The 24977-nt window shown below is 34.8% G+C and overlaps 1 protein-coding gene across 5 annotated transcripts in view; it reads right to left on the reverse strand.

Annotated features, from left to right (window-relative positions):
* CSMD3 (CUB and Sushi multiple domains 3) overlaps positions 1–24977 on the reverse strand; it is a 1246643-nt gene that overhangs the window by 576062 nt on the left and 645604 nt on the right. For all 5 annotated transcript variants that reach the window (XM_032316321.1, XM_032316320.1, XM_032316319.1 and 2 more), the window contains one exon: positions 7036–7139. In XM_032316321.1, the coding sequence (XP_032172212.1) occupies positions 7036–7139 (104 nt within the window). The remainder of the gene's footprint in view (positions 1–7035; positions 7140–24977) is intronic.

Consider the following 24977-nt stretch of genomic DNA (forward strand, 5'->3'; position numbering starts at 1 on the left):
ACATTTATTTCATTCACGGATTTAGGTTTCAGAAGTTCTTATTGGCTAATTCAAAAGCATAAGGTGTATGAGGGTATCTGTCACAGTTCTCACTTCATACACAATATTTCTGTATCAACATTTTTTTTAGGAAAAAGAATGTGAAGATGAAGACCTCAGCACATATAACTTTGCGTTCAGCTATGTGTGCCATCCTTCATTTATACTTTTAGCACTCTAGCAAGGGGCACTCTTTAATATTTGCTATTAGTGGGAGGAAATCCAGCTGATTTAGATACCCTTTTTATATTTTGTTTCATTTTATTACAACCACTTTTGAAATGCCTACCATAGTACAAATATTTCTGATTAAAAGGAGAGAAACATTAAATAAAAGACTTTTTTTTAATTTTAGACAATTCAATCCATGCAAAAATAAATACACAAACCAAAGCAAACAATAGCAAACTGACTTTTTCTTTAGTAAAATTGTCAGTGTTTTCATAATAGAAAGATGTAGCTACAACCACAATGAGAAAAGGATGAAGAACCATAAAAATAAGCTATCTCTATATTTAATAATTTGCTGCTAGAAATCAACATGTCACAGAGACTATTTTCATCTTGTGGTCTAAATAATTCTTAAATTCCAAGGGCATATATTTACTATTGCCCAACAGCAAGTCATTTTCATGAGTATGCATTAAATCTTCTCCACAGGACTAAATAATGTGTGTCTGGCACTGTGATCTTGGACTTCCAACTTTCAGAACTGTGAGAAATAAATTTCTGTTGCTGATAAACCACCCCGTCTATGGTATTTTTGTGACAGCAGCCCAAGTGAACGAAAGCATGTCTGCACCGTATGTCCTTGCCAATGTTTGCAAAGATACCTTCTCTGTTCACATGTCTCAGTAAGTGTCTCGATGCGGAGTAACTTTGCCTCTCCCACTATAATTCATGCAATACCTAGCAGTGTTAACACAGGCTCTGTGTTAGGTATTTTGGGAAACCCAAGATGAGTAAAAGATAGTTACTGTTCTCAAGGAACTTAAAAAATGATGGTGAGCATGTGTGAGTGAGTGAGCGAGTATGTGTGCATGGTGGAGGACAGCAAGCAGAGTACAAAGCAGAGTGAAGAGCAATAAGAAGAGGTTTTTTTTTTTTTCCTTGTTTTTAATAACTCTAAGATAAGGGATGCAGAATTTTGCTCACTAGTCAATTTTCTAAGCACTTTTTATTTATACCGTGGTCAGCATTCTCTTAAAAAAATATTACCTCGTTGCTATATTTAGTATATTCCCTTCTTTCATTAGCCCATGGTGTTTTTGGTATTTAGGTTTTTTCATTATTAAGAGAGGGAAATACAAAAGCAAATTTGGGAAGGTAAATTCCCTGGATGTAGAAGAGTTTGCTCACGGCAAATATCATGTGTAGTGGTCTGATACCAAGAAGAGTAGAGCCTAGATTTTTACAGAGTGAATCACTGAGTAGTTTAAAAAAAAAAAAAACCTTGGACAAAGTAGCTTGTCAAAACATAAAGACCAATGAGCTGAGAAAAATAACAATAATCTGTAAGTATAACAAAGCTATCTTATCTTAAAAAGCTAATATAATTATTAAAATATTAAAGTGACTATAATATTTATTTAAAAACTATATTAACAAAGGTGTGGGTGTATTTAAAATTAAAAAAAAAAAAGAGAGAGAGAGAAAGAGAGACAGAGAGTACCCAGGGAAGGGTATTGCTGGCCGTTATCAACTTATAACTGAGAAGGAAATTTTACACTGTACATTGATTTTATAGGAGAAATTAGAATTTCAAAGTAAGAGAATTAGTTATGTTTAGATATCCAAAACAACATTTCTCCCCTTAAGATACTAGTTCAAATACAATGTCATCCAATCAATATCAGTGCATATTCATAAAATTTCCAGAGGTATCTTAGGGGTAGAAGACTTTTTTTTTTAACCTCATCTTTTATTTTGCAAGTTTTCACCTAATTAATCTTAACAGTGTCACCATGAATTCAATAAGGAAACAGCAAAGCATGTGAGAGAAAAGGCAAGAAAACAAAGAGAATCACATGCTTGATCAAATGCCTAACCATCTTCCTTTGATGCTACAAGAAGTAGCATCAAATAATCAACACCCTCTCCTTTTTTATGCAGACGAAATGAGGGTTGGAGGTGAATTCAATGCCAGTAACTGCATTATCACCACTCGTAGTTCTCTCAAATTTATTACACCCATTTTCACTGTCAGGTGAATTTACACATACGTGTGAAAAAAGCACATGGAAAACAATCTGGAGAAACTCACTGTTATTTTAACAGCCTTTAAAAGATAATAGCATGATTGTTTAAATCAATTACCTGAATTTTTATCAGCTGGCTAAGTTCATATTCTGAGATCTTTTGACACGTGTCACTATAATTCCACGCAGTTGTCAGGAATAAAAAAAAAAAAATGCTATTTCACAAAAGAAAAAAATGTCCTCCAAGTAATTCCAATGGAGAGAAAATGAATGAGAAACAGAGACAAGACTATAAATGGGCAATTTGATTATGAGACAGCAAACAGCAGAAGCAACACATCTCTGAATTGTGAATTTAGGTTTGCAACTTAAGTTTGCAGTATTTTAGGAATTTTCATCTGAAAAAACTATGTGGAGAAATTCATATTACATATGGTGTCCAATTACAATGGACATTCTCTATTACTTAATAATTCTCTATTACTTAATAATTTCATTTCTGATAACTTCATCATATTTCTTTGGGGCTAAAGTCTCAAGGTAAAGAGACGTAGCATACTTAAATTATTTTTAAGTTACTGTATTGCAAAAACTAAATGCTTTGTACTTAAGAGAAAGTAATTACAAGAACGGTTTTTTTTTTTTAAGATTTTTTTTTTTTTTTTTTTTAATTTACTTGTCAGAGAGAGAGAGAGCGTGTGAACACAGGCAGGCAGAATGGCAGGCAGAGGCAGAGGGAGAAGCAGACTCCCTGCAGAGCAAGGAGCCCGATGTGGGACTCCATCCCAGGACGCTGGGATCATGACCTGAGCCGGAGGCAGCTGCTTAACCAACTGAGCCACCCAGGCGTCCCACAAGAACGGTTTTTAAAAACATCTCATAATTAGTCTTTTTATGGAGGATTATTTTAACTATTGAACATATTGTGACTTTATGGACTATATATATATTTTTATGGAATAGAATATGACAATTGACTTTACATTTTAGAACTTAAATATTAAAAGAAAATGAGAAACAAAAATACTACATATTTCTAATGCTTAATTTAATCCTATGACCTAAACAAAATAGGTTGGTATGTTTCATATCTGACTAAATACTTACCAAGTGATGTGTTCTGTGTTTTTTAATGAGAACTTATAAAATTAATATAAGCTGAATTCATCCTCTTATAAGAAAATTTAAAATATGGTATTACATAGTTTTCTGTTAGATGCATGCCTTTTTATTTATTTATTTACTTTACTACATTTTTTAACTTTCAGCTATCACATCTCTTAAAATGAATTTATTTGTGAAAATAGTTTTGGTGCCAAAAGTTATTTACTAGCATATAAATCAAACATAAAAATCAAAAAGGCATTCATAGATTAATAAACATTACTAACTAAGGTGTCCAGATGGAGACTAGTTTTACCTGTTAGAAGAGCATCATTTATTTATTTATTTATTTATTTATTTATTTTTCAAGATTTTATTTATTTATTTGACAGAGATGACAAGCAGGTAGAGAGGCAGGCAGAGAGAGAGAGGAGGAAGCAGGCTCCCTGCTGAGCAGAGAGCCCGACGTGGGGCTCGATCCCAGGACCCTGGGAACATGACCTAAGCCAAAGGCAGAGGCTTAACTCACTGAGCCACCCAGGCACCGAAGAGCATCATTTAAAATAAATTCTTTTCAACTGGGGTTTTAAAATTTAAAATTCTTGACAATTTATCATGCCACATACATAATACTGTTTTTCAACTTGAGCAGGAAGACCCCTTTTCTAATTTCTTCCCCATGGAGGGTGTCCTTCTGACCTTTCCTTAACTCTTCCCCAGGGAGTTGATGCATCTACTGGTGCCTGCCTCCCTCCCCGACTTCTTCCAGATTCTAGCTAGTTTCCAGCCCATTGTGCCATCAGTACAGAAATTGGGAGTAAGTCTTTCAAACTTCTAGAGTAATTTAAGAGCAATTGTGTGTGGTGAATTTCATAATATAAAAATAATGGGATTGTACTCACATATGTTTTTATTTCATTTTTCGACACATTTATTTTCCCTTCCCTTTACAAAAGTATCAGTTCAAGATAGATTGGAAATGAAAACAAATCTATTTTATAGTTTGTTTGAGAAGTACTGTCCTACAACTCACAAGCACCCAGTACCCTGGATTTGCCTGCTATCTGGACCCACATAAGCCTCCTTTCCACATGCATATTTCCAGGGCCAGGACATAGGACCCATATGTGTACTCTTGGGCAGTGGGCAGTACTTGCAGGGAGGCATGCGGACTTCAAATATTTAGGCTGGGAAGACCACAGCTTGGTAAAGGATGGAGCTGAGGTTGGTGAGAGTGGGTGGCAGCTGTAGGCTGGGGCTGGGAACACATTTGCCCCATGACTTCATGTCCCCATAAGGAAACCACACAATTCCTAGAATTCCAAATGCAAACTTGTCTTTTCAGGTCGTCATGAAAGTGCCTTTGTCAAGGTAGGAGAATGGAACATACTATATTTGATGACATGTAGCTTTCATATACAACTTCTAATATTTAGATCTATGATACATAAGTTTGCATTTATTAGCTTTCTTACTCTGGGCCCTGCAAACGCCCAAATGGGCGGTCCTAAAGTTGGGAAAGTTAACCTTGAGAAATAGGCTTCAGATTCACTCAAATTTAGATCAGCTTCTCTGGTGGATACAAATCCAGTTAAGTTCTATTATTACAGAATCTTAGAGTTCAAAGGAACTTCTGATCTAATTCTAGCACTGTAAAATCTCTGTTAGTGAGTCAGCCAGCTTTCATTTGAACACCTCCAGGAGTAGGTGCTACCTAAGTTCTGTTTCAGTCATCCTTACTTAGGAAAAGGGTTATATTTTCAGAGAAGTGCAATTTTGTTTCTCAGGGAGAAAAGCAAGTTTGAGAAACAGTTTCTGGTTACAGACAGAGGAATATGGACGAAAATGGGAATCTCATAATTTTTTCAAAATTAATATAACTTCTCAGAGTGAGGGAAATATAACAACAAAGTAGAATGACTACACAAAAAAGGGACAGTATAACAAGAGGAATATGAGAAGAGGAAAAAAATATATAACTTTTTCTTCTTTTTCTTACCAGCAACAGAAGGAAACTCATGTTAGTCTGTGACATACAGCTATTTCCATTTGACTATTTATTTGGTTTATAAAGACACTACCCATCCATACATTTGTTCTCTATAGAATCTTTTGTTGTTCACCTAATTTGGGAATAATCTTCTTCAAAAAATCAACTGTAAGCTTTTTTTTTTTTTATTAAATTATCCCATGCTTCTCACCTCATCCACTATTTGATTTCATCCATTCAAGACAGGATTTTAAAAATTAATTTAAAACTCTCCCCATCCATGTCTTCCAATATAAAATGAAATAAGGGCATCATATGCACTTGACAATTAAAATTTTGAAGTGAGCAGCAAAACCACTAATAATTTTTTTGTTTTTGCTTTTGCAACTGAGGTCAAATGGGGATGGTAGGTATGCAGAAAATGGCGGACTGTGGTGAGAGATAGTGGTGGCAGTGTGTGACTGTGGGAAGGACATTATGCGGGGTGGGGTGGGAAACAAGGTGTAACACACCCCACACACACACAGCCTAGAACAGTGTGGATTTAGAGCATCTCTTGATCAAGGAGGAATTAATTTTTCTTTAGAGTATGGTTGTATTTTTTTAAAAAGTTCTTTGTTCTCTCAGTATCTAAAAGTTGTAAAGGTATTGCCCTATTTTTTCTTATTTTGAGTTTTATAAGAAAAATTAGATCCATATCATTACAATAAGGTCTGGATCTGAATAGTGTGTATATGTGTATGCACATACACACTTGCTACTCTCACAGTCTTAGGGTGTTTTAAACATAGTGTATTTTTTTTTTCTTCTCTTTCCTAGCCCTCCCACATTCTCACTAAGGGGACCAATTTAGATCTATTGATTGAATAGTCTAAAAGGTAATGCTCACAGAATGAAGCTTTAATTTTTATTCCTACTGGAGATGAAATACTCAGTGTGAACTTCAATTTGATGGTTTAGGAAAATCCATTGTGTTCATGAAGTCTGAACTGAAAATCAATAGCTATGAAAGGAATTCTGAGAGAAAGTGAATCCTAAATTTTAGAGGTTCAAAGGAGAAAACACAATATAGTCTCCCCAAAATATTTTCCATGCCACTATCAGAGGTAGATTATTGGAATGAATAGCCCAAGGACTGGGGAATAAATAAGTTCTTAGCATTTCCTGTTTTTTGATACATGATCATTGTTTCAGCCCACATCAAAACCCCCAGTTGCTCTACTTCATCTATTTCAAATCTAAACTTCAGATCTCACTGGCTAGGAATGATTTTACAGCCAATACATGAACATAACCCACAAGTCTGCAGTACTAATATCAGAGTCCCCTGGGATCCATTTTATACTTTTTTTTTTTTCCTTTCCATTTCTAAACTCTAAGGGCAAGGGTATTTTCCAAAATAAACCCTAATCATTCACTCTGCAATTTTACTGTGAGCTTCCATTTCTGACAGGTTTCTGTTTGCCAGTGGAGTCTAGAAAATTCTGTTTGGATCCAGTATCTTAAACCTCACTGAAGAAGAACTAATAAATACTATATGTAGGTTGATGATAATAACCAAGTTACTATGCTTCTTCTGTTGGTAGTAGTGGAAAGGACCAACTTAAAAAAAAAAAAAAAAAAAAAAAAGAAGAAAGAGAAAAAAGGGTAAAATTTAATAAAGACCGGATAGGCAAAGTCAAGAATGAGATGGTGAGCACTTACACTTGGAGTACTGTCCTGGGGTCTCCAACTTCACCTCCATCACCAATGGTCAATGTATCATAGCCAATCTCCAGATCAAATTCTTCAAAATTTATCTGTATGACCTAGCAATAAACAGAAACAAACATCTCAACTATATTGCAATATGTAATAAAAATAAAAATTCGGGCAAAGAAACGTTGAAAATGCATATCAGACTCATTGTATTTATCCATATAAATACCATGTGAGCAGACTATGTCTGACTATCCCTAAAATCCAATTATTATAATTTTCATAATTTTTATTTGCTCTAATGCACCTTCTGTAATAATTTTCAATGAAATGGCATGGCTTCTGTTTATAGGAAACTCTTATTTGAAGCATGATTAATGCAAATCTACTTTGAGAAGTCTTTATAAAAAGTACATGTAGGCGGAGAGTGGTTTTCCATACATTTGCATATATTTTTTATAAAACTAACATGGAAAAACACAGTGTGCTATTTCCATTAAATAGTAAAGCTTAAAAAAACATTAGAGCTAAATTTGAATCTAAATTACCAGATTTAAAGGTATTGGATTTACTTTTGTGTATCCTTTGGTAACAGAATCCCTCAAATGATTATAACATGTTAGTAAAACTGGGAGCAAATTACACCACAATACGTAACTTAGTATTATTTCTTACTAACATATACTTATGCATTCATACATCGTTTATACATTTATGCAAAAATTCATATTTAATAAAACTGTAATTTTTAAATTAGGAACCTGATATGATATTAAATAATAATGTAATTAAGAATCAGTACAGGAAGAAATTACATAAATACTGTCATATATAATCATGCCTTGAGCAAAAAATAGTTAATAATAAAATAATATTCATTATTTTAGATTAAAAAAATGAATGCCCAAGGTCACCAATTTTAGTAAAGAATAAATTAAAAAGGCATCTCTCTAATAATTTTCATAGCTATTTGTTACCTTGGAAATATAAAGAGAAATTCTAAAAAAATGACCAATTTTATATTCTGGCTTTTTTAAGCTTTATAACATTTTTTTTTTATTATGACACCTCTTGATTTTTTTAATGGTTTTATATTACATATAGATAGTTACATACAGATACTCTCAATTGATAATGGTCTGTCATTAGAGATTTAGGTTGTTTTTACTTTTTCGTTTTTATAAACAATATGCTTATGAACACTATTAAACAGTTCCTAGTTCAAATGTATATCTCTATGTTATATGCTTAGAATTATAATTTCTCAAAAACAAGCAAACATTTAATTTCATGATATTGTGTCATAAGGTTTTCCAAAATTATTTTACTAGTTTAAATACTTATAACTTCTGTACATTGGATTTCATTATATCTACCAATGTAGAGAGTGTGTAAAGTATATATCTTTTGTATTTTCTTAACAATTAAGCTGTATATATTTTTATATGTATGTCATTTATGTTTCCTTTTCTGTGACATGACTTTGTATTTTGACTATTTTTCACTTGACTGCTTGTTTATTTATGTTTTGGAAGGAGGGGCTGAGAAAGAGGGAGAGAGAGAGAGAATACCATGCTAGTCCCATGCCCAATGTGGAGCCTGACATGGGGCCTGATTTCACAACACTGAGCCACACAGGTGCCCCTGGACTGCTTGTTATTGATTTCATAATTCTTTATATCAGTGATTCCCAACATGTTTCCTTTATAGTGCACATAGGAAAGGGTAATATTTAAGACACATTGAGGTAAAAAGATGAGGCTTCTTCCAATGAAAATTTTTTACCCAGGCCCTACTCTGCCTCACAGAGAGCTAAGATCAATGTCTTCGTTCTACCTGTAACTCATTCATAATACACCGTTCATAATACACCACTGAGTCTAACTCACTAGTTGAGGTCAGCTTTATATATTCTGGATAGTAATCTATTACATGTTATGTGAGTTGCAGTATCTTCTTCAAGTTGATAGCTTGCTTTTTTGCTTTCTTTTTAAAAAATCTTTTGATAAGAAGGAATTACTAATTTTACTAAAGTGAACTTTTAATCAATTATTTTATAAGTAACACTTCTGCATTACCTATTTTCTTCAAGTCTTTATTTTTGAGGAAGTGATTTTCATAAAGTGTGTGAAATAGACATAAACAATAACAGTAACCTAGCAGAGATCCCCCTTTTCAAAGCTTCAGTATAAATAAGCAGTTGTCTCAATATTACTTGAGTAAACAGACCTCTTTTCCCCAATGATCTGCATGTCAGACTGACATATCTCAAGAGTCTATATATAAGGATGTTGGTTTGAGAGTTCTAGATTGAGCTCTTTGATCAGTTTGAGTGTCCCTGAACCAACAGAAATTGGCTTGATATCGCTATAAAATAAGACCATCTTATGAGTCAGATATTCAATTTTTCTATACACATTTTGAAAACTATTTTTTATTATTTTTTGTTATTCTTTTGAAAGATTTATTTAGTTATGAGAGAGAGAGCACATGAGTGAGGGAAGAGGCAAAGAGAGAGAATTCCAAGCAGACTCCCCATTGAGTGTGGAGCCTGATGCAAGTCTTGATCTCACCACCATGAGATCATGGCCTGAGATGAAATGAATAGTTGGCAGCTGAGGTGACAGAACCACACTGGTGCCCTTTTTTTTTTTTTTTTTTTTGTCATTTCAAATGGTATATATCTTCATATTTTTACCTTTTCACTGTTTGTATATAGATAGGAAATTATTTTTGCTTATTGAGCTTACATTTAGATGACTTTCTTACTATTATTTATAAATTATTTTTAGTTTTGTATATAACAAGTATATCTTCTGTAAATAACAATTTATATTCTTATCTGTTCTATTTATTAATTTTAGAGAGAGGTAGAAAGTATGGGAAGGGTGGTGAGGGTGGGACAGAGGAACAAGGAGTCTTAAGCCCACTTCTATGGAACCCAACAAAGGACTCAATCAGGACCTGAATTGAAACCAAGAGTAGGTGGGTTAACCAACTAGGCCACCCAGGTGCTGTTCTTGTTTCTCCCTTTCTTTTATCTTTTTTTTCAAAATTTAAATTCAATTAGCCAACATATAGAACATCATTAGTTTCAAATGTAGAGTTCAATAATTCATCAGTTGCGTATAACACCTAGTGCTCATCATATCATGCACCCTCCTTAATACCCATCACCCTCTTACCCCATTCTCCCACCGGTCTCCCCTCCAGCAACCCTCAGTTTCTTTCCCATAGTTAAGAGTCTCTCATGGTTTGAATCCCTCTCTGATTTCTTCCCATTGCATTTACCTTCCCTTCCCCTTTAATCCTCTGCATTGTTTTCTATATTCTGCGTATGAGTGAAACCATATGATAATTATCCTTCTCTGACTGAGTTTCTTTTATCTTAACTGCCCTGGATTTCTGGGGTTTAATGGAATAGGTTATAGTTAGCCTCATTAAGTTGTAGCTCACTTAAAAGGAAATGCTTCTATCTATACTTTCAATGCCATCCCAACCAAAATTCCACAGCATTTTTCAAAGAGCTGGAACAAATGATTGTAAAATTTGTATGGAACCAGAAGAGACCCCAAATTACTAAGGAAATGTTGAAAAAGAAAAACAAAACGGGGGGCATCACATTGCCTGATTGCAAGCTTTACTACAAAGCTGTGATCACCAAGACAGCATAGTACTGGCACAAAAACGGACACATAGACCAGTGGAACAGAGTAGAGAGCCCAGATATGGACCCTTAGCTCTATGGTCAAACAATCTTTGACAAAGCAGGAAAATAAAAATATACAGTGAAAAAAGACAGTCTCTTCAATAAATGATGCTGGGGAAATTGAATAGCTATGTGTAGAAGAATGAAACTTGACCATTCTCTTATACCATACACAAAGATAAACTCAAAATGGATAAAAGACCTCAACATGAGACAGGAATCCATCAGAATCCTAGAGGAGAACATAGGCTGTAACCTCTTTGATATCAGCCACAGCAACTTCTTTCAAGATATGTCTCCAAAGGCAAAGGAAACAAAAGCAAAAATGAACTTTTGGAGCTTTATCAAGATAAAAAGCTTCTGAACAGCAAAGGAAACAGTAAACAAAACAAAGAGGCAACCCATGGAAAGGGAGAAGATATTCTCAAATGACACTACAGACAAAGGTCTGATATCCAAGATCTATAAAGAACTCCTCAAACTCAACACACACAAAATAGATAATCACATCAAAAAATGGGTAGAAGACATAAAAAGGCACTTCTCTAATTAAGACATACAAATGGCTAACAGACACATGAAAAAAATATTCATCATTATTAGCAAACAGGGAGATTCAAATCAAAACCACATTGAGATACCACCTTACACCAGTTAGAATGGCCAAAATTAACAACACAGTAAAGAACATGTGTTGGAGAGGATGTGGAATAAGGGGAACCCTCTTACACTGTTGTTGGGAATGTCACTTGGTGCAGCCACTTTGGAAAACAGTGTGGAGATTCCATAAGAAATTAAAAATAGAGTTTCCCTATTACCGTGCAATTGGCATTTACCCCAAAGATACAGATGTAGTGAAAAGAAGGGCCATCTGTACCCCAATGTTCATAGCAGCAATGGTCACAGTCGCCAAACTGTGGAAAGAACAAAGATGCCCTTCAATGGACAAATGGATTAAAAAGATATGGTCCATATATACAATGGAGTTTATGCCTCCATCAGAAAGGACGAATACCCAACTTTTATATCAACATGGATGGGACTGGAAGAGATTATGCCAAGTCAAGCAGAGAGAGTCAATTTTTATATGGTTCCACTTACTTGTGGAACATAAGGAATAACATGGAGGACATTGGGAGATGGACAGGAGAAGTGAGATGGGGGAAATTGGAGGCAGAGACAAGCCATGAGAGACTGTGGACTCAAACTGAGGGTTTTGGAGGGGATGGGCATGGGGGGTTGGGTGAGCCTAGTGGTGGGTATTATGGAGGGCACATATTGCATGGAGCACTGGGTGTGGTTCATAAACAATAAATTTTGGAACACTGAAAATTAAATTAAAAAAATAAAGGAAATGCAAGATTAAAGGGAAAGAAAGAAAATTATTCTAATATTTCACCATTAAGAATATTATTGAGGTAATTATACTTTATGAAGACAAGGAAGTTTTCTTCTCCAGTTTTCCTTGCTGATTTAGTATCAAAATTTTTCATCAAATAAATTGACACATGTATATTTTCATTTCTATTATGGAAAAGCTTCTCTAAGTTTGAGAATAATTTATCTTTTGGAAGTTGGGTAGAACTATCCTGTAAAGCACAGCTGCATGGCTCAGTTAATTAAGGAACTGCCTTCAGCTCAGGTCATGATCTTGGGGTCAGGCTCTCTGCTTACCAGGGAATTTGCTTCTCTCTCTCCCTCTGCCTCTGCCCTCTGCTTGTGCTCTTTCAAATAAATACATAAAAACTTTAAAAAAAAAATAAAAGAACTATGCTGTAAAAATATCTAAGGCTCTTTCTGGAGAGCAGTAGTTTTTTTTTTTTTTTAACTTTTTGAATTATTCAGACTTTCAGGTTTGTTTTCTTTTGAGTCAGTTGAAATAAGTTTACTTTTCTCAGAAATATATCAACATTGAGAAAATTTTCAAATTCATTGTCATATAGTTATTCACTTTCTTTTAGTTTATGCCACATCTAGGCTTTTGTCCTGTTTCTATTTCTAATATTATCTGTGTTTCCTCTATGTTTGCTATTTTTTTATTATGGTAATATATGTAAAGGAAAATTTGTGCTTTTAACCATTCTTTAAGTGTACAGTTTGGTGGCATTATGTTCATAATGTCGTACAACTCTTACTGTCTGTTTCCAAAAGTTTTTCCAATACATCAAACCAAAACCTTGTGACTATTGAGCCATAACTCCTCATTTTCCCTTTCTCTTGCCCTTGGTAATTCCTAACATGCTATATATTTCTATAAATTTGCCAATAAGAAGTATTTTATGTAAGTAGAATTATTTGTCTTCTTGTGTCTGATTGATTTCACTTAGCATAAGATCTTTGAGGTTTATACATATTGTAGCAAATGTATTCCTTTTCATGGCCAAACAATATTCTATTTTAGGTCTATAGCTCATTTTGTTTAACTAAAACTCTGTTGATAGTCACATGTGATGTATGTATTTTTTGCCTATTGTGAATATTGCTACTATGAAGATTGGTATACATGTAAACATTCAAATATTTGTTTTCGATTTTCAGAGTATATACCCAGGACTGGAATTTCAGTGCCATATATTAACTGTATGTTTAGCTTTTTGAGGAACTGCCAAATTACTTTCCAGAGTTGCTGCAAAATTTAAATTCCTACCAGCAATACAGGAGGATTCCAGTTTTTCCACGTTTCAAAAGTTTTGATTTTTGTTTTGTTTTTATTGTAGTCATCCAAGTAAGTGTGTTGCTTATTTTTATTTTGTTTTTACTGTAGTCATCCCAGTAGGTGTAAAGTTTTCTATTATTGTGGTCTGATTGCATTTCTCTAATGAATAATAATATCAAATATCTTTTCATGTATTTATTGGCCATTTGCATATCTTCTTTGGAGAACTGGCTATTCAAGTCTTTTATCTATTTTTAAATTAGGTTGTTTTATTGCTACTGATTATGTACTCTAAATATTAGTTTATTTTCTTCCACTTTATTTATTTATTTAAAAGATTTTATTTATTTATTTGACAGAGGTCACAAGTAGTCAGAGAGGCAGGCAGAGAGAGAGAATTTTATATCTGTCAAAAATCCTTGTTCTTTCATCCTTTAAATATGTTATCTTATGGTTTTCTGGTTTCCATGTCTTTTTCTTATTAAAAATCAGCTGTTAATATTTTTAGGATTTCTTGCACACGACCAGTGACTTCTTCCCTCATCCTTTCAAGATTCTCTTTGTCTATATCTTTCAGCAATTTAACTATGATTTGTCCATGTATGAAACTCTTAGAGTTTACTTGGAGTTTCTTGAGCTTCTAATGTGTAGATTCATGTATTACTCACATTTGGAAAATTTTTGACCATCACTTCTTTAAATATTCCTTCTGCATCTATATAAGATTCTCATAATACATTTTTTACTAACTTGTTCATATCTCTTATGCCCATTTCATTATTTTTTATTTATTATTTTTTCTTTTTATTTTTCAGACTGGATAATTTTAGTTGTCCAAAAAACTGTTCAAGTTTACTAATTCTGTCTTCTGCCTGGTCAGATCTGCTATTGAACTTCTCTAGTTAATTTTTCACTTCAGTTTTATATTCTGAATTCCCAAAATTCCTATTTTTATAATTTATATCTCCTTATTGATATTCAGATTTTATTAATATATCATTTTTATGGTTCCCTTCAATTCTTTGTCCATATTCTTTGAGCATAATTAATAGAATCATGATAAATCTTTGTTTAATACACTCAATGACAACTTTCTTCAGGGATTTTTTGGTCAAATCAATTTGTTCTTTTGAATGCTCATACTTTCTTGCTTCTTTGTATGCTTTGCAATTATTCAGTTGTTGTTGAAACCGGACATTTGAATATTATAATGCAGTAACTCTGGAAATCAGATTCTCTCCTTTCTCCAGGATTTGCTGTTTTTGATTGTTGAAAGTTTAACTTGTGTCCATACAATATTTTTTCTGGAATTGATTTTTTTTTTAAATTCAAGGAGCTTAAAAAGCAATCACTTTAAGTATTTTTAGGCTGCTATAACAAAAATGCCATAAACTGGATGAGTTATAAACAACAACAAAAAAAATTATCTCAGTCCTTGAGGCTGGAAAGTCTATGATCAAGATTTAGTGTGTGGTGGGAACACTCTTCCTCATGAATAGAAATCTTTTTTTTTTTTTTTTTTAATCCTCTGGACCTAAGTATTTCCTAAGGGCCAACCTCCCAATATCATCATATTGGGCATTAAGATTTCAACACATGAATTTTGAGTGAGCACAGATATGCAGACCATGACAAGACCTTCCCCAGTCTTTGAGGATTGGCTCAGTGCCCCACACTTGTTTAATACTTAGCCAGACCATTCGCAAGTCTCCTTAGCTTTCACTTGTTGCTTACACTAGGTTTACACATCAGCTAGTGGTGAAAGTTTAAGGTCTTCTCAGGTTTTCTGAACATGCGCCTTGTCCTGCACATGCATGTGACTTTCTAAATTCTACCATATACTGGAGGGTTTTCAAATGCCCTCATTTCCCAAAAAAACTGATATTTCTAGTGACTCATTCATGATAGCTTTCTTCCCTATGTGTTTGCTATATTTAATAGTAAAAGCGTATTTATTTGAGCTTTAGCTTTGAGAATCCTGAGGCCCTAAATTGGGTATAATTTTATTCATTTTATGCTAATTGAATCCAAGAGTTACTACCAAGCTGGTGCCATTTAACATTCTCTGAGGGTTTTAAATAAATGCTAAATTTCAAGTTTAGCTTCTTCACCTATTGATCCAAGGAGATTAGGCCCCCATCTTAGTCGTCTCATTCCAGAGATTTATTGCCATCTGCTCCAAGGAAAACCAAGTTTTCTTCCCATTTCATCTCTTATTTTCATTTCAGTTCATGTTCTTTTCATTATGTGTATATCTATTTATGTGTGTTTATACAGTATCTATGCATAGCCTTGTAGATTTTCTTTGCTTTCTTCTAAACCAGAAATGCACTGAGAAATATGTTTCTTGTTTTTCAGTTGAAGGCCCTTTCAGAATATCTGATCTGTCAGCCTGTCAAAAGAAGAAATCCCATGGTCCACTTTACCCTAAATCAGTTCACAATATATTGGATTTAAAATCAGGGAATGCCTCCTTTCTATGCCTTTAAAAGCCTAATCAGCTAGTAGAGACAAATTAGCTATCAAATAAATGACTGATAGTTTGATTGCTATTTCTATGCCAAACCCTTGATAGTCATTATTGTATAATAATGTCCCAAAGGATTTAGACACCCATTTAATGGTAGATTTTATTTTGCCAGAATTGTAACTGAGATTCACACATTTATATATATAACAATGAGAACCCTACTTCATTTTAAATTAAGTGATAAATTAATTACTAACTAGTCCATATACTTTCAGATAAGCACTTAACCACTGAGCTGTCACTTGAAATTTTAGACATTTGTAATTCTTGAACAATTTCAATGACACCCAATCACTGAGAAGCTGTAATAGTCTAAGTGAATTTGTAGAACACATTCATTTTAATTTGATTCATGTAAACTTAGTTTAAATATTTTTACTGGAATAGACCTTTAAAGTAAAGTCTATGCATTAAAAAATAAAAACTAATTTTGCCTCAATTGGAGACTTTAATATAAATAAAAAGTAATAAACTCAAAAATAGTATACTGAAATATTTCCAGAAAGAAAAAAATTAGAAGGTATAAAGATAATTTGGAAAAACAAATAAAAAACTTTGTTTATAAAAGAATGTAATAAGTAGCATCAGGACTCTGATGTGAAATTTTCTTTTTATGGATTCTCTCTTAATATGGGAATTGACCAAATAGACATTTTATATCCTTTTATTTTTGCTTAATGTGGAAATGAAATGCAAAGCTAATAAAAAATCAACAAATATTAATATATCAAGAACACTTCCTCTACTTGTTTAGTGGGTAGCAAGGCTGAAACATTTACTAGGGAAACTGGAAGAATATAATGAATATTTGTAGAGAAAGCAATGTCATACATATGCCTCCCTTATTTTTTCCTAATTATTATTTGTGGGTGGGAAAAGAAAACTGCATTTAGCTCATGGGATTGCTAAAAAAAAGTTGTGATAATAAAATATGCCCCTGAAACATAGAAATAATCTATAATTATCTCAATTTCTCTTAACCAAATAAGCCACTCTCTTGACTTCTATTTGTTGAGAAATGATTCCAAATGGCTTACATAGTGCTGCTTATTGAGAGTTATGTTAAAAACTTTTAAGCTACTTACATAGTCGATTAAGAATAATCTCATGTGGAGGAAGCAAGAGGGTAGAAGAGTAAAACACTGAAATATCATTAGGTCCCAGGAGTTCAGCTAGATAGTTATCAAACCATTCCAAACACCTATAAACTCAACAGGAGATAGAAGACAAGAAGAGCAGAAATTCTAGGACAGAAAATCAACCACTTTCTGGAAGGTAGGACATGTGGAGAAGTGAATCTGAGAAAACAGGAAGATAGACGGTGGAGGGGAGGGGCTGGCTCCTAATAAGGAGTGGAGCATCAGAACATTCAGAAGTCTACTCCACTGAGGGACATTGCTCCAGATGCTTACTGGGGGTGTGGGGACAGTGTGGTCTCAGGACCCATTGGGTCAAAGAAAGACTGGGGGTGCCTGAGTGTGGCAGAGATGGAGGTATCAAAGAGGGGAAGCCAGCTACAGAGACAGAGTCAAGGAGTAAGCTTTCAGCCTATGGTTACCTTAAACCTTTATCCAAGGCACATTTGGACCACTGCTCTTCGAACAGGGACCCCTTAAGTGGCAGATCTGGAGAGAGCCCCTTGTCCTCCTGCAGGAAGAGCAGCACAGGAGGGCACAGTAGGAATCTGCTGGGTTTGGAGACTCCAAATGGGGCTGTGCGCCAGAGATAGAACCCCTCAGTCACAGGCCAGGTGAGCACGGACAGAGTGCAGCCAGAGACCAGGGAGATGGGAGGGTGTGACTGCTTTTCTCTGATGGTGTACTGGAGAATGGGTCCCTGAACTCTCAGCTCCTCTGGGCCAGAGATTAAGAGGTTGCCATCTTCATTCCCATCCTCCAAAGCTCTACGGAAAGTGTTCAGGGAACAAAGCTATCGAGAGTAAACCCAAACAGATTACTTAGCCTGGTCCCTGGAAAGGGTGGTGCAATTCTAACTCAGTCAAAAACGTTTGAGAATCACTACAAAAGCACACCCCCTCCCACCAAGAAGATCAGCAAGAATATCAAACCAAGACCAACTTCACCAATCAATGAGAACTGCGGAAATCCTGAGCTAGGGGAAAGCAATACATAGAATTCATTGTTTTCTTCCCATGATCCTTTAGTCTTGCAAACTTAAGTTATTTTTTAATTTTATTTTTTTCTTATTCTTCATTTTAACTTGTCCTCTTTCCTCTTTTAACATTTTTAACTATTTTATCATGACAGTACACAAAATTTTCATTGTTATAGTCATATTTTATCCCTTCATTGTATTTGACCTTATTATTGTAGACATATGGGTTTTTTTCTTTAAAATTTTGAGATACAACTTCTTCCAATAGATCTAAATATACCCTAAATCTAGCACATGGGTTTGTTCTAGTCCCCAGCCTGATCACATTCTCTCCACATCTTTTTTATGTTTTTTTCCCAACCAACTTATCTTATGAATTCCTTTTTTAGAATTTTTAAAAAATTTTCATCTTTACAGTCATATTCCATCCTATCATCATGTTTTCCTTTATTTTTGTGTATGTATAAGTTTTTACTTCTTTATAATTTTTGGATGTTGTTTCTTCTAAGAGACCAGAATATACCCAAAATCAAGTGGATGACTCTGCTCTATTCACAAGTCTAAAATATATATAAATGAAATATATATTATATATATAAATATTAAACATTATATATTATATATAAATATAAATAATTTATATATTATATATTAAGCATTATATATTATAATATATTAAATGTATAAATTATTTATATATATTATTTATATATTTAATATATTTATATAAATATTTATATGTAAATAATATATATAAAATAAAAATTAAAAAATTATATATATACATATAATTTTTAAATTTTTATTTTATTTTCCCCACTTTCTTCTTCCCCAGTTTTGGGTCTCTTCTGATTTGGTTAGCATATATATTTCTGGGGTCTTTACTACCCTTTTTGTATTTTATTCACTCATTTATATATTCTTATCTGGGTAAAGTGACAAGGCATTGTCATTTTAAAATGATAAAAAAAAAAAAAAACCAAGAGGCAGTACTGATGGCTAGAAACCAATTCAATATAAACATTGGTAATATGTCAGAACTAGAGCCCAGAATAACGATTCTCAAGGAGCTAGCAGGGTTGGAAAAAGGCATGGAAGATATTAGAGAATCCCTTTCTGAAGAAATAAAATCCCTTTCTGGAGAAATAAAAGAACTAAAATCTAACCAAGTTGAAATTTAAAAAGCTATTAATGAGGTGCAATAAAAAATGGAGTCTCTTACTGCTAGAATAAATGAATCAGAAGAGATAATTAGTGATATAGAAGATCAAATGATGGAGAATAAAGAAGCCGAGCAAAAGAAAGACAAACAGCTACTGGACTACAAGGGGAGAATTCGAGAGATAAGTGATACCATTAGATGAAACAATATTAGAATAATTGGGATCCCAGAGGAAAAAGAAAGAGAGTGGGGGAAGAAGGTATATTGGAGCAAATTATAGTAGACAATTTCCCTCATATGGCAAAGGGAACAAGTATCAAAATCCAGAAGGCATGGAGAACCCTCCTCAAAATCAATAAATATAGGTCCATACCTCGTCATCTAATAGTAAGACTTACAAATCTTAGTGATTAAGAGAAAATCCTGAAAACAGCTTGGGAAAAGAGGTCTGCAACATACAATGGTAGAAATATTACATTGGCAGCAGACTTATCCACAGAGACCAGGCAGGCCAGAAAGGATTAGCATGATATATTTAGAGCACTACATAAGAAAAATATGCAGCTGAGAATACTATATCCAGCCTGGCTGTCATTGAAAATAAAGAGATAAAAAGCTTCCAGAACAAACGAATCTGAAAGAATTTACAAACATCAAACCAGCTATACAGGAAATATTGAAAGATGTCCTCTAAGAAAAAAGAGAGCCTAAAAGTAGTAGACGTAGACCAGTAAGGAACAGAGACAATATAGAGTAACAGTCACCTTAGAGTCAATAGAATGGCAGTAACTTAATGTCTTTCAATAGTTACCCTGAAAATAAGTGAGCTAAAGGCCCAATCAAAAGACATGGGGAAGGGTTGCCTGGGTGGCTCAGTGGGTTAAAGTCTGTGCCTTTGGCTCAGGTCATGGCCTCAGGGTCCTAAGATCGAGCCCTGCATCAGATTTCTGCTCAGTAGAGAACCTGCTTTCCCCTCTCTCTCTGCCTGCCTCTCTGCCTACTTGTGATCTCTGTCTATCAAATAAATAAATAAAATATTTAAAAAAAAGACATAGGGTATCAATGGATTAAAAAAACATGGATATGCTGTCTATAAGAAACTCATTTTAGACCCAAAGAAACCTCCATATTTAAAGTGAGGGAGTAAAAAAAAATTACCATGCTAACAGACATCAAAAGAAAGCTGGGTGGCAATCCTTATAGTAGATCAATTAGATTTTAAGCCAAAGAGTATAATAAGAGATGATGAAGGACAGTATATCATACTTAAAGGGTTTGTCCAACAAGAAGATCTAACAATTTTAAGTATCTATGCCTCTATCATGGGAGCAGTCAATTATATAAACCAAATAATAACAAAATCAAAGAAACACATTGACAATAATACAGTAATAGTAGGGGACATTAACACCCCCTCAATGAAATGTACAGATCATCCAAGCAAAAGATCAACAAGGAAATAAAGGTTTTAAATGACACACTGGAACAGATGGACATCATAGATATATTTAGAACATTCGATCCCAAAGCAACAGAATACACATTCTTCTCTAGTGCACATGGAACATTATCCAGGATAGAACATGACCTGGGTCACAAATCAGATCTCAACCAGTACCAAAGGCTTGGGATCATTCCCTGCATATTTTCAGACCACAATGCTCTGAAGGTAGAACTCAATCATAAGAGGAAAGTTGGAAAGAACTCAAATATAGGGAGGCTAAAGAACATCTTACTAAAGAATGAAGGGGTCACATTTTGAACCTCAGGATACACCCAGACTGGAAGTGAAGAGACGGAGAAGCATCTTTCATGCCAAAGGGCCTCAAAAGAAGGCCGGGTTAGTGATTCTCATACCAGATAAATTAGATTTTAAACTAAAGACTGTAGTCAGAGATACAGAAGGACACTACATAATTCTTAAAGGGAATATCCACCAAGATGATCTAACAATTGTAAATATCTATGCCCCTAATATGGGAGCAGCCAATTACATAAGAAAACTATTAATCAAGATAAAGAGTCATATTGATATGAATACATTAATAGTAGGAGATCCTAACACGCCTCTCACAGTAATAGACAGGTCATCCAAGCAGAATATCAATAAAGAAACAAGAGAATTGAATGACACATTGGACCAGCTGGGCCTCATAGATATACACAGAACATCCCACCCTAAAACAACAGAATACTCATTCTTCTCAAGTGCACATGGAACCTTCTCCAGAATAGACCACATACTGGGTCACAAATCAGGACTCAACTGATACCAAAAGACTGAGATTATTCCCTGCATATTCTCAGATCACAGTGCTTTGAAACTGGAGCTCAATCACAAGGAAAAGTTTGGAAGGAACTCAAACACCTGGAAGCTAAAGACCGCCTTGCTTAAGAATACTTGGATAAACCAGGAGATCAAAGAAGAACTTCAATGATTCATGGAAACCAATGAGAATGAAGACACTTCAGTCCAAAATCTATGGGATACAGCAAAGGCGATCCTAAGGGGGAAATACATTGTCATCCAAGCCTCCCTCAAAAAAATTGAAAAATCCAAAATACACCAACTCTCTCTATACCTTAAAGAACTGGGGAATCAACAACAAATTAAACCAACTCCACAAATAAGAAGGGATATAATCAAGATTATATCAGAGATCAATGAGGTAGAAACTAGAGATACAGTAGAACGTATCAATGAAACTTGAAGCTGGTATTTTGAAAGAATCAATAAGATCTATAAACCAGGGGCACCTGGGTGGCTCGGTGGGTTAAAGCCTCTGCCTTCGGCTCAGGTCATGATCCCAGGGTTCTGGGATCGAGCCCCACATCAGGCTCTCTGCTCAGCAGGGAGCCTGCTTCCTCCTCTCTCACTCTCTGCCTGCCTCTCCGGCTACTTGTGATCTCGCTCTCTGTCAAATAAATAAATAAAATCTTATATAAAAAAAAAAAGATCGATAAACCATTGGCCACACTAATCCAAAAGAAAAGAGAGAAAGTTCAAATTAATAAAATTATGAATGAAAAGGGAGAGATCACAACTAACACCAAGGAAGTAAAAACAATCAGAAGTTATTATCAACACTTATATGCCAATAAGTTAAGCAACCTAGATGAAATGGATGCATTCCTAGAAAACTATAAACTTCCAAAATTGAACCAGGAAGAAATTCACAACCTGAATAGATTGATATCTAGTAACAAGATTGAAGCAGTGATCAAAAACCTCCCAGAAAACAAGAGCCCAGGACCTGATGGATTCCCTGGGAAATTCTACCAGACTTTCAAAGAAGAAATAACACCTATTCTCTAAAGCTGTTTCCAAAAATTGAAGTAGAAAGAAAACTTCCAGACTCTTTTTATGAAGCCAGCATTACCCTGATCCCCAAACCAGGCAAAGACCCTACCAAAAAGGAGAATTTCAGACCAATATCATTGATGAATATGGATGCTAAGATTCTCAACAAGATCCTAGCAAATAGGATCCAACAGCACATTAAAAAGATTACTCACCATGACCGGGTGGGATTCATCCCTGGGTTACAAGGATGGTTCAATATTCTCAAATCAATCAATGTGATAGAACAAATCAGTAAGAAGAAAGAACTACTACAGGGTCCTCTCAACTGATGCAGAAAAAGCATTTGACAAAATCCAGCATCCGTTCCTGATTAAAACGCTTCAAAGTGGGACAGAGAAAACATTCCTCAACTTCATAAAATCTATCTATGAAAGATCCCCTGCAAATATCATCCTCAATGGGGAAAGGCTCACAACCTTCCCACTGAGATCAGGAACAGGATGCCCACTCTCACCACTCTTGTTCAACATAGTATTAGAAGTCCTAGCAACAGCAATCAGACAACAAAAAGAAATAAAAGGTATCCAAATTGGCAATGAAGAAGTCAAACTCTCTCTCTTCGCAGATGACATGATTCTTTATATGGAAAACTCAAAAGACTCCACCCCCAAACTGCTAGAACTCATACAGCAATTCAGTAATGTGGCAGGATACAAAGTCAATGTACAGAAATCAGTGGCTTTCTTAAACACTAACAATGAAAATACAGAAAGGGAAATTAGAGAATCGATTCCATTTACTATAGCACCAAGAACCATAAGATACCTGGGAATAAACCTAAGAGGGAAAGGATCTGTACTTGAGGAATTACAGAACACTCATGAAAGAAATTGAGGAAGACACAAAAAGGTGGAAGACCATTTCATGCTCTTGGATCAGAAGAGTAAACATTGTTAAAATGTCTATACTGCCTAGAGCAATCTATACTTCTAATGCCATCCTGATCAAAATTCCACCAGTATTTTTCAAAGAGCTGGAGCAAATAATCCTAAAATTTGTATGGAATCAGAAGAGACCCCGGATTGCTAAGGAAATGTTGAAAAAGGAAAACAAAACTGGTGTCATCACGTTACCTGATTTCAAGCTTTACTACAAAGCTGTGATCACCAAGACAGCATAGTACTGGCATAAAAACAGACACATAGACCAATGGAACAGAGAGCCCAGATATGGACCCTCAACTCTCTGGTCAAATAATCTTCGACAAAGCAGGAAAAAATATACAGTGGAAAAAGACAGTCTCTTCAATAAATGGTGCTGGGAAAACTGGACAGCTATATGTAGAAGAATGAAACTTGACCATTCTCCTACACTGTACACAATGATAAACTCAAAATGGATAAAAGACCTCAATGTGAGACAGGAATCCATCAGAATCCTAGAGGAGAACATAGGCAGTAACCTCTTCGATATCAGCCACAGCAACTTCTTTCAAGATATGTCTCCAAAGGCAAAGGAAACAAAAGCAAAAATGAACTTTTGGGACTTTATCGAGATAAAAAGCTTCCTCTGCACAGCAAAGGAAACAGTCAACAAAACAATGAGGCAACCCACAGAATGGGAGAAGATATTTGCAAATGACAGTACAGACAAAAGGTTGATATCCAGAATCTCTAAAGAACTTCTCAAACTCAACACGCACAAAACAGATAATCATATCAAAAAACGGGCAGAAGATATGAACAGACACTTCTCCAATGAAGACATACACATGGCTATCAGACACATGAAAAAATGTTCATCATCACTAACCATCAGGGAGATTCAAATTAAAAACACATTGAGATACCACCTTACACCAGTTAGAATGGCCAAAATTAGCAAGACAGGAAACAATTTGTGTTGGAGAGAATGTGGAGAAAGGGGAACCCTTTTAGACTGTTGGTGGGAATGCAAGTTGGTGCAGCCACTTTGGAGAACAGTGTGGAGATTCCTTAAGATTAAAAATAGAAATTAAAAATAGAGCTTCCCTATAACCCTGTAATTGCACTACTGGGAATTTACCCCAAAGATACAGATGTAGTGGAAAGAACGGCCATCTGTACCCCAATGTTTATAGCAGCAATGGTCACCATAGCCAAACTGTGGAAAGAACAAAGATGCCCTTCAACAGACGAATGGATAAGGAAGATGTGGCCCATATACACTTTGGAGTATTATGCCTCCATCACAAAGGATGAATACCCAACTTTTGTAGCAACATGGACAGGACTGGAAGAGATTATGCTGAGTGAAGTAACTCAAGCAGAGTCAAGTATCATATGGTTTCACTTATTTGTGGAGCATAACAAATAACATGGAGAACATAGGGAGATGGAGAGGAGATGGGAGTTGAGGGAAATTGGAAGGGGAGGTGAACCATGAGAGACTATGGACTCTGAAAAACAATCTGAGGGTTTTGAAGGGGCAGGG

This window comes from Mustela erminea, chromosome 16, assembly GCF_009829155.1.
Source record: "Mustela erminea isolate mMusErm1 chromosome 16, mMusErm1.Pri, whole genome shotgun sequence".
In the NCBI taxonomy this organism is placed as follows: Eukaryota; Metazoa; Chordata; class Mammalia; order Carnivora; family Mustelidae; genus Mustela; species Mustela erminea.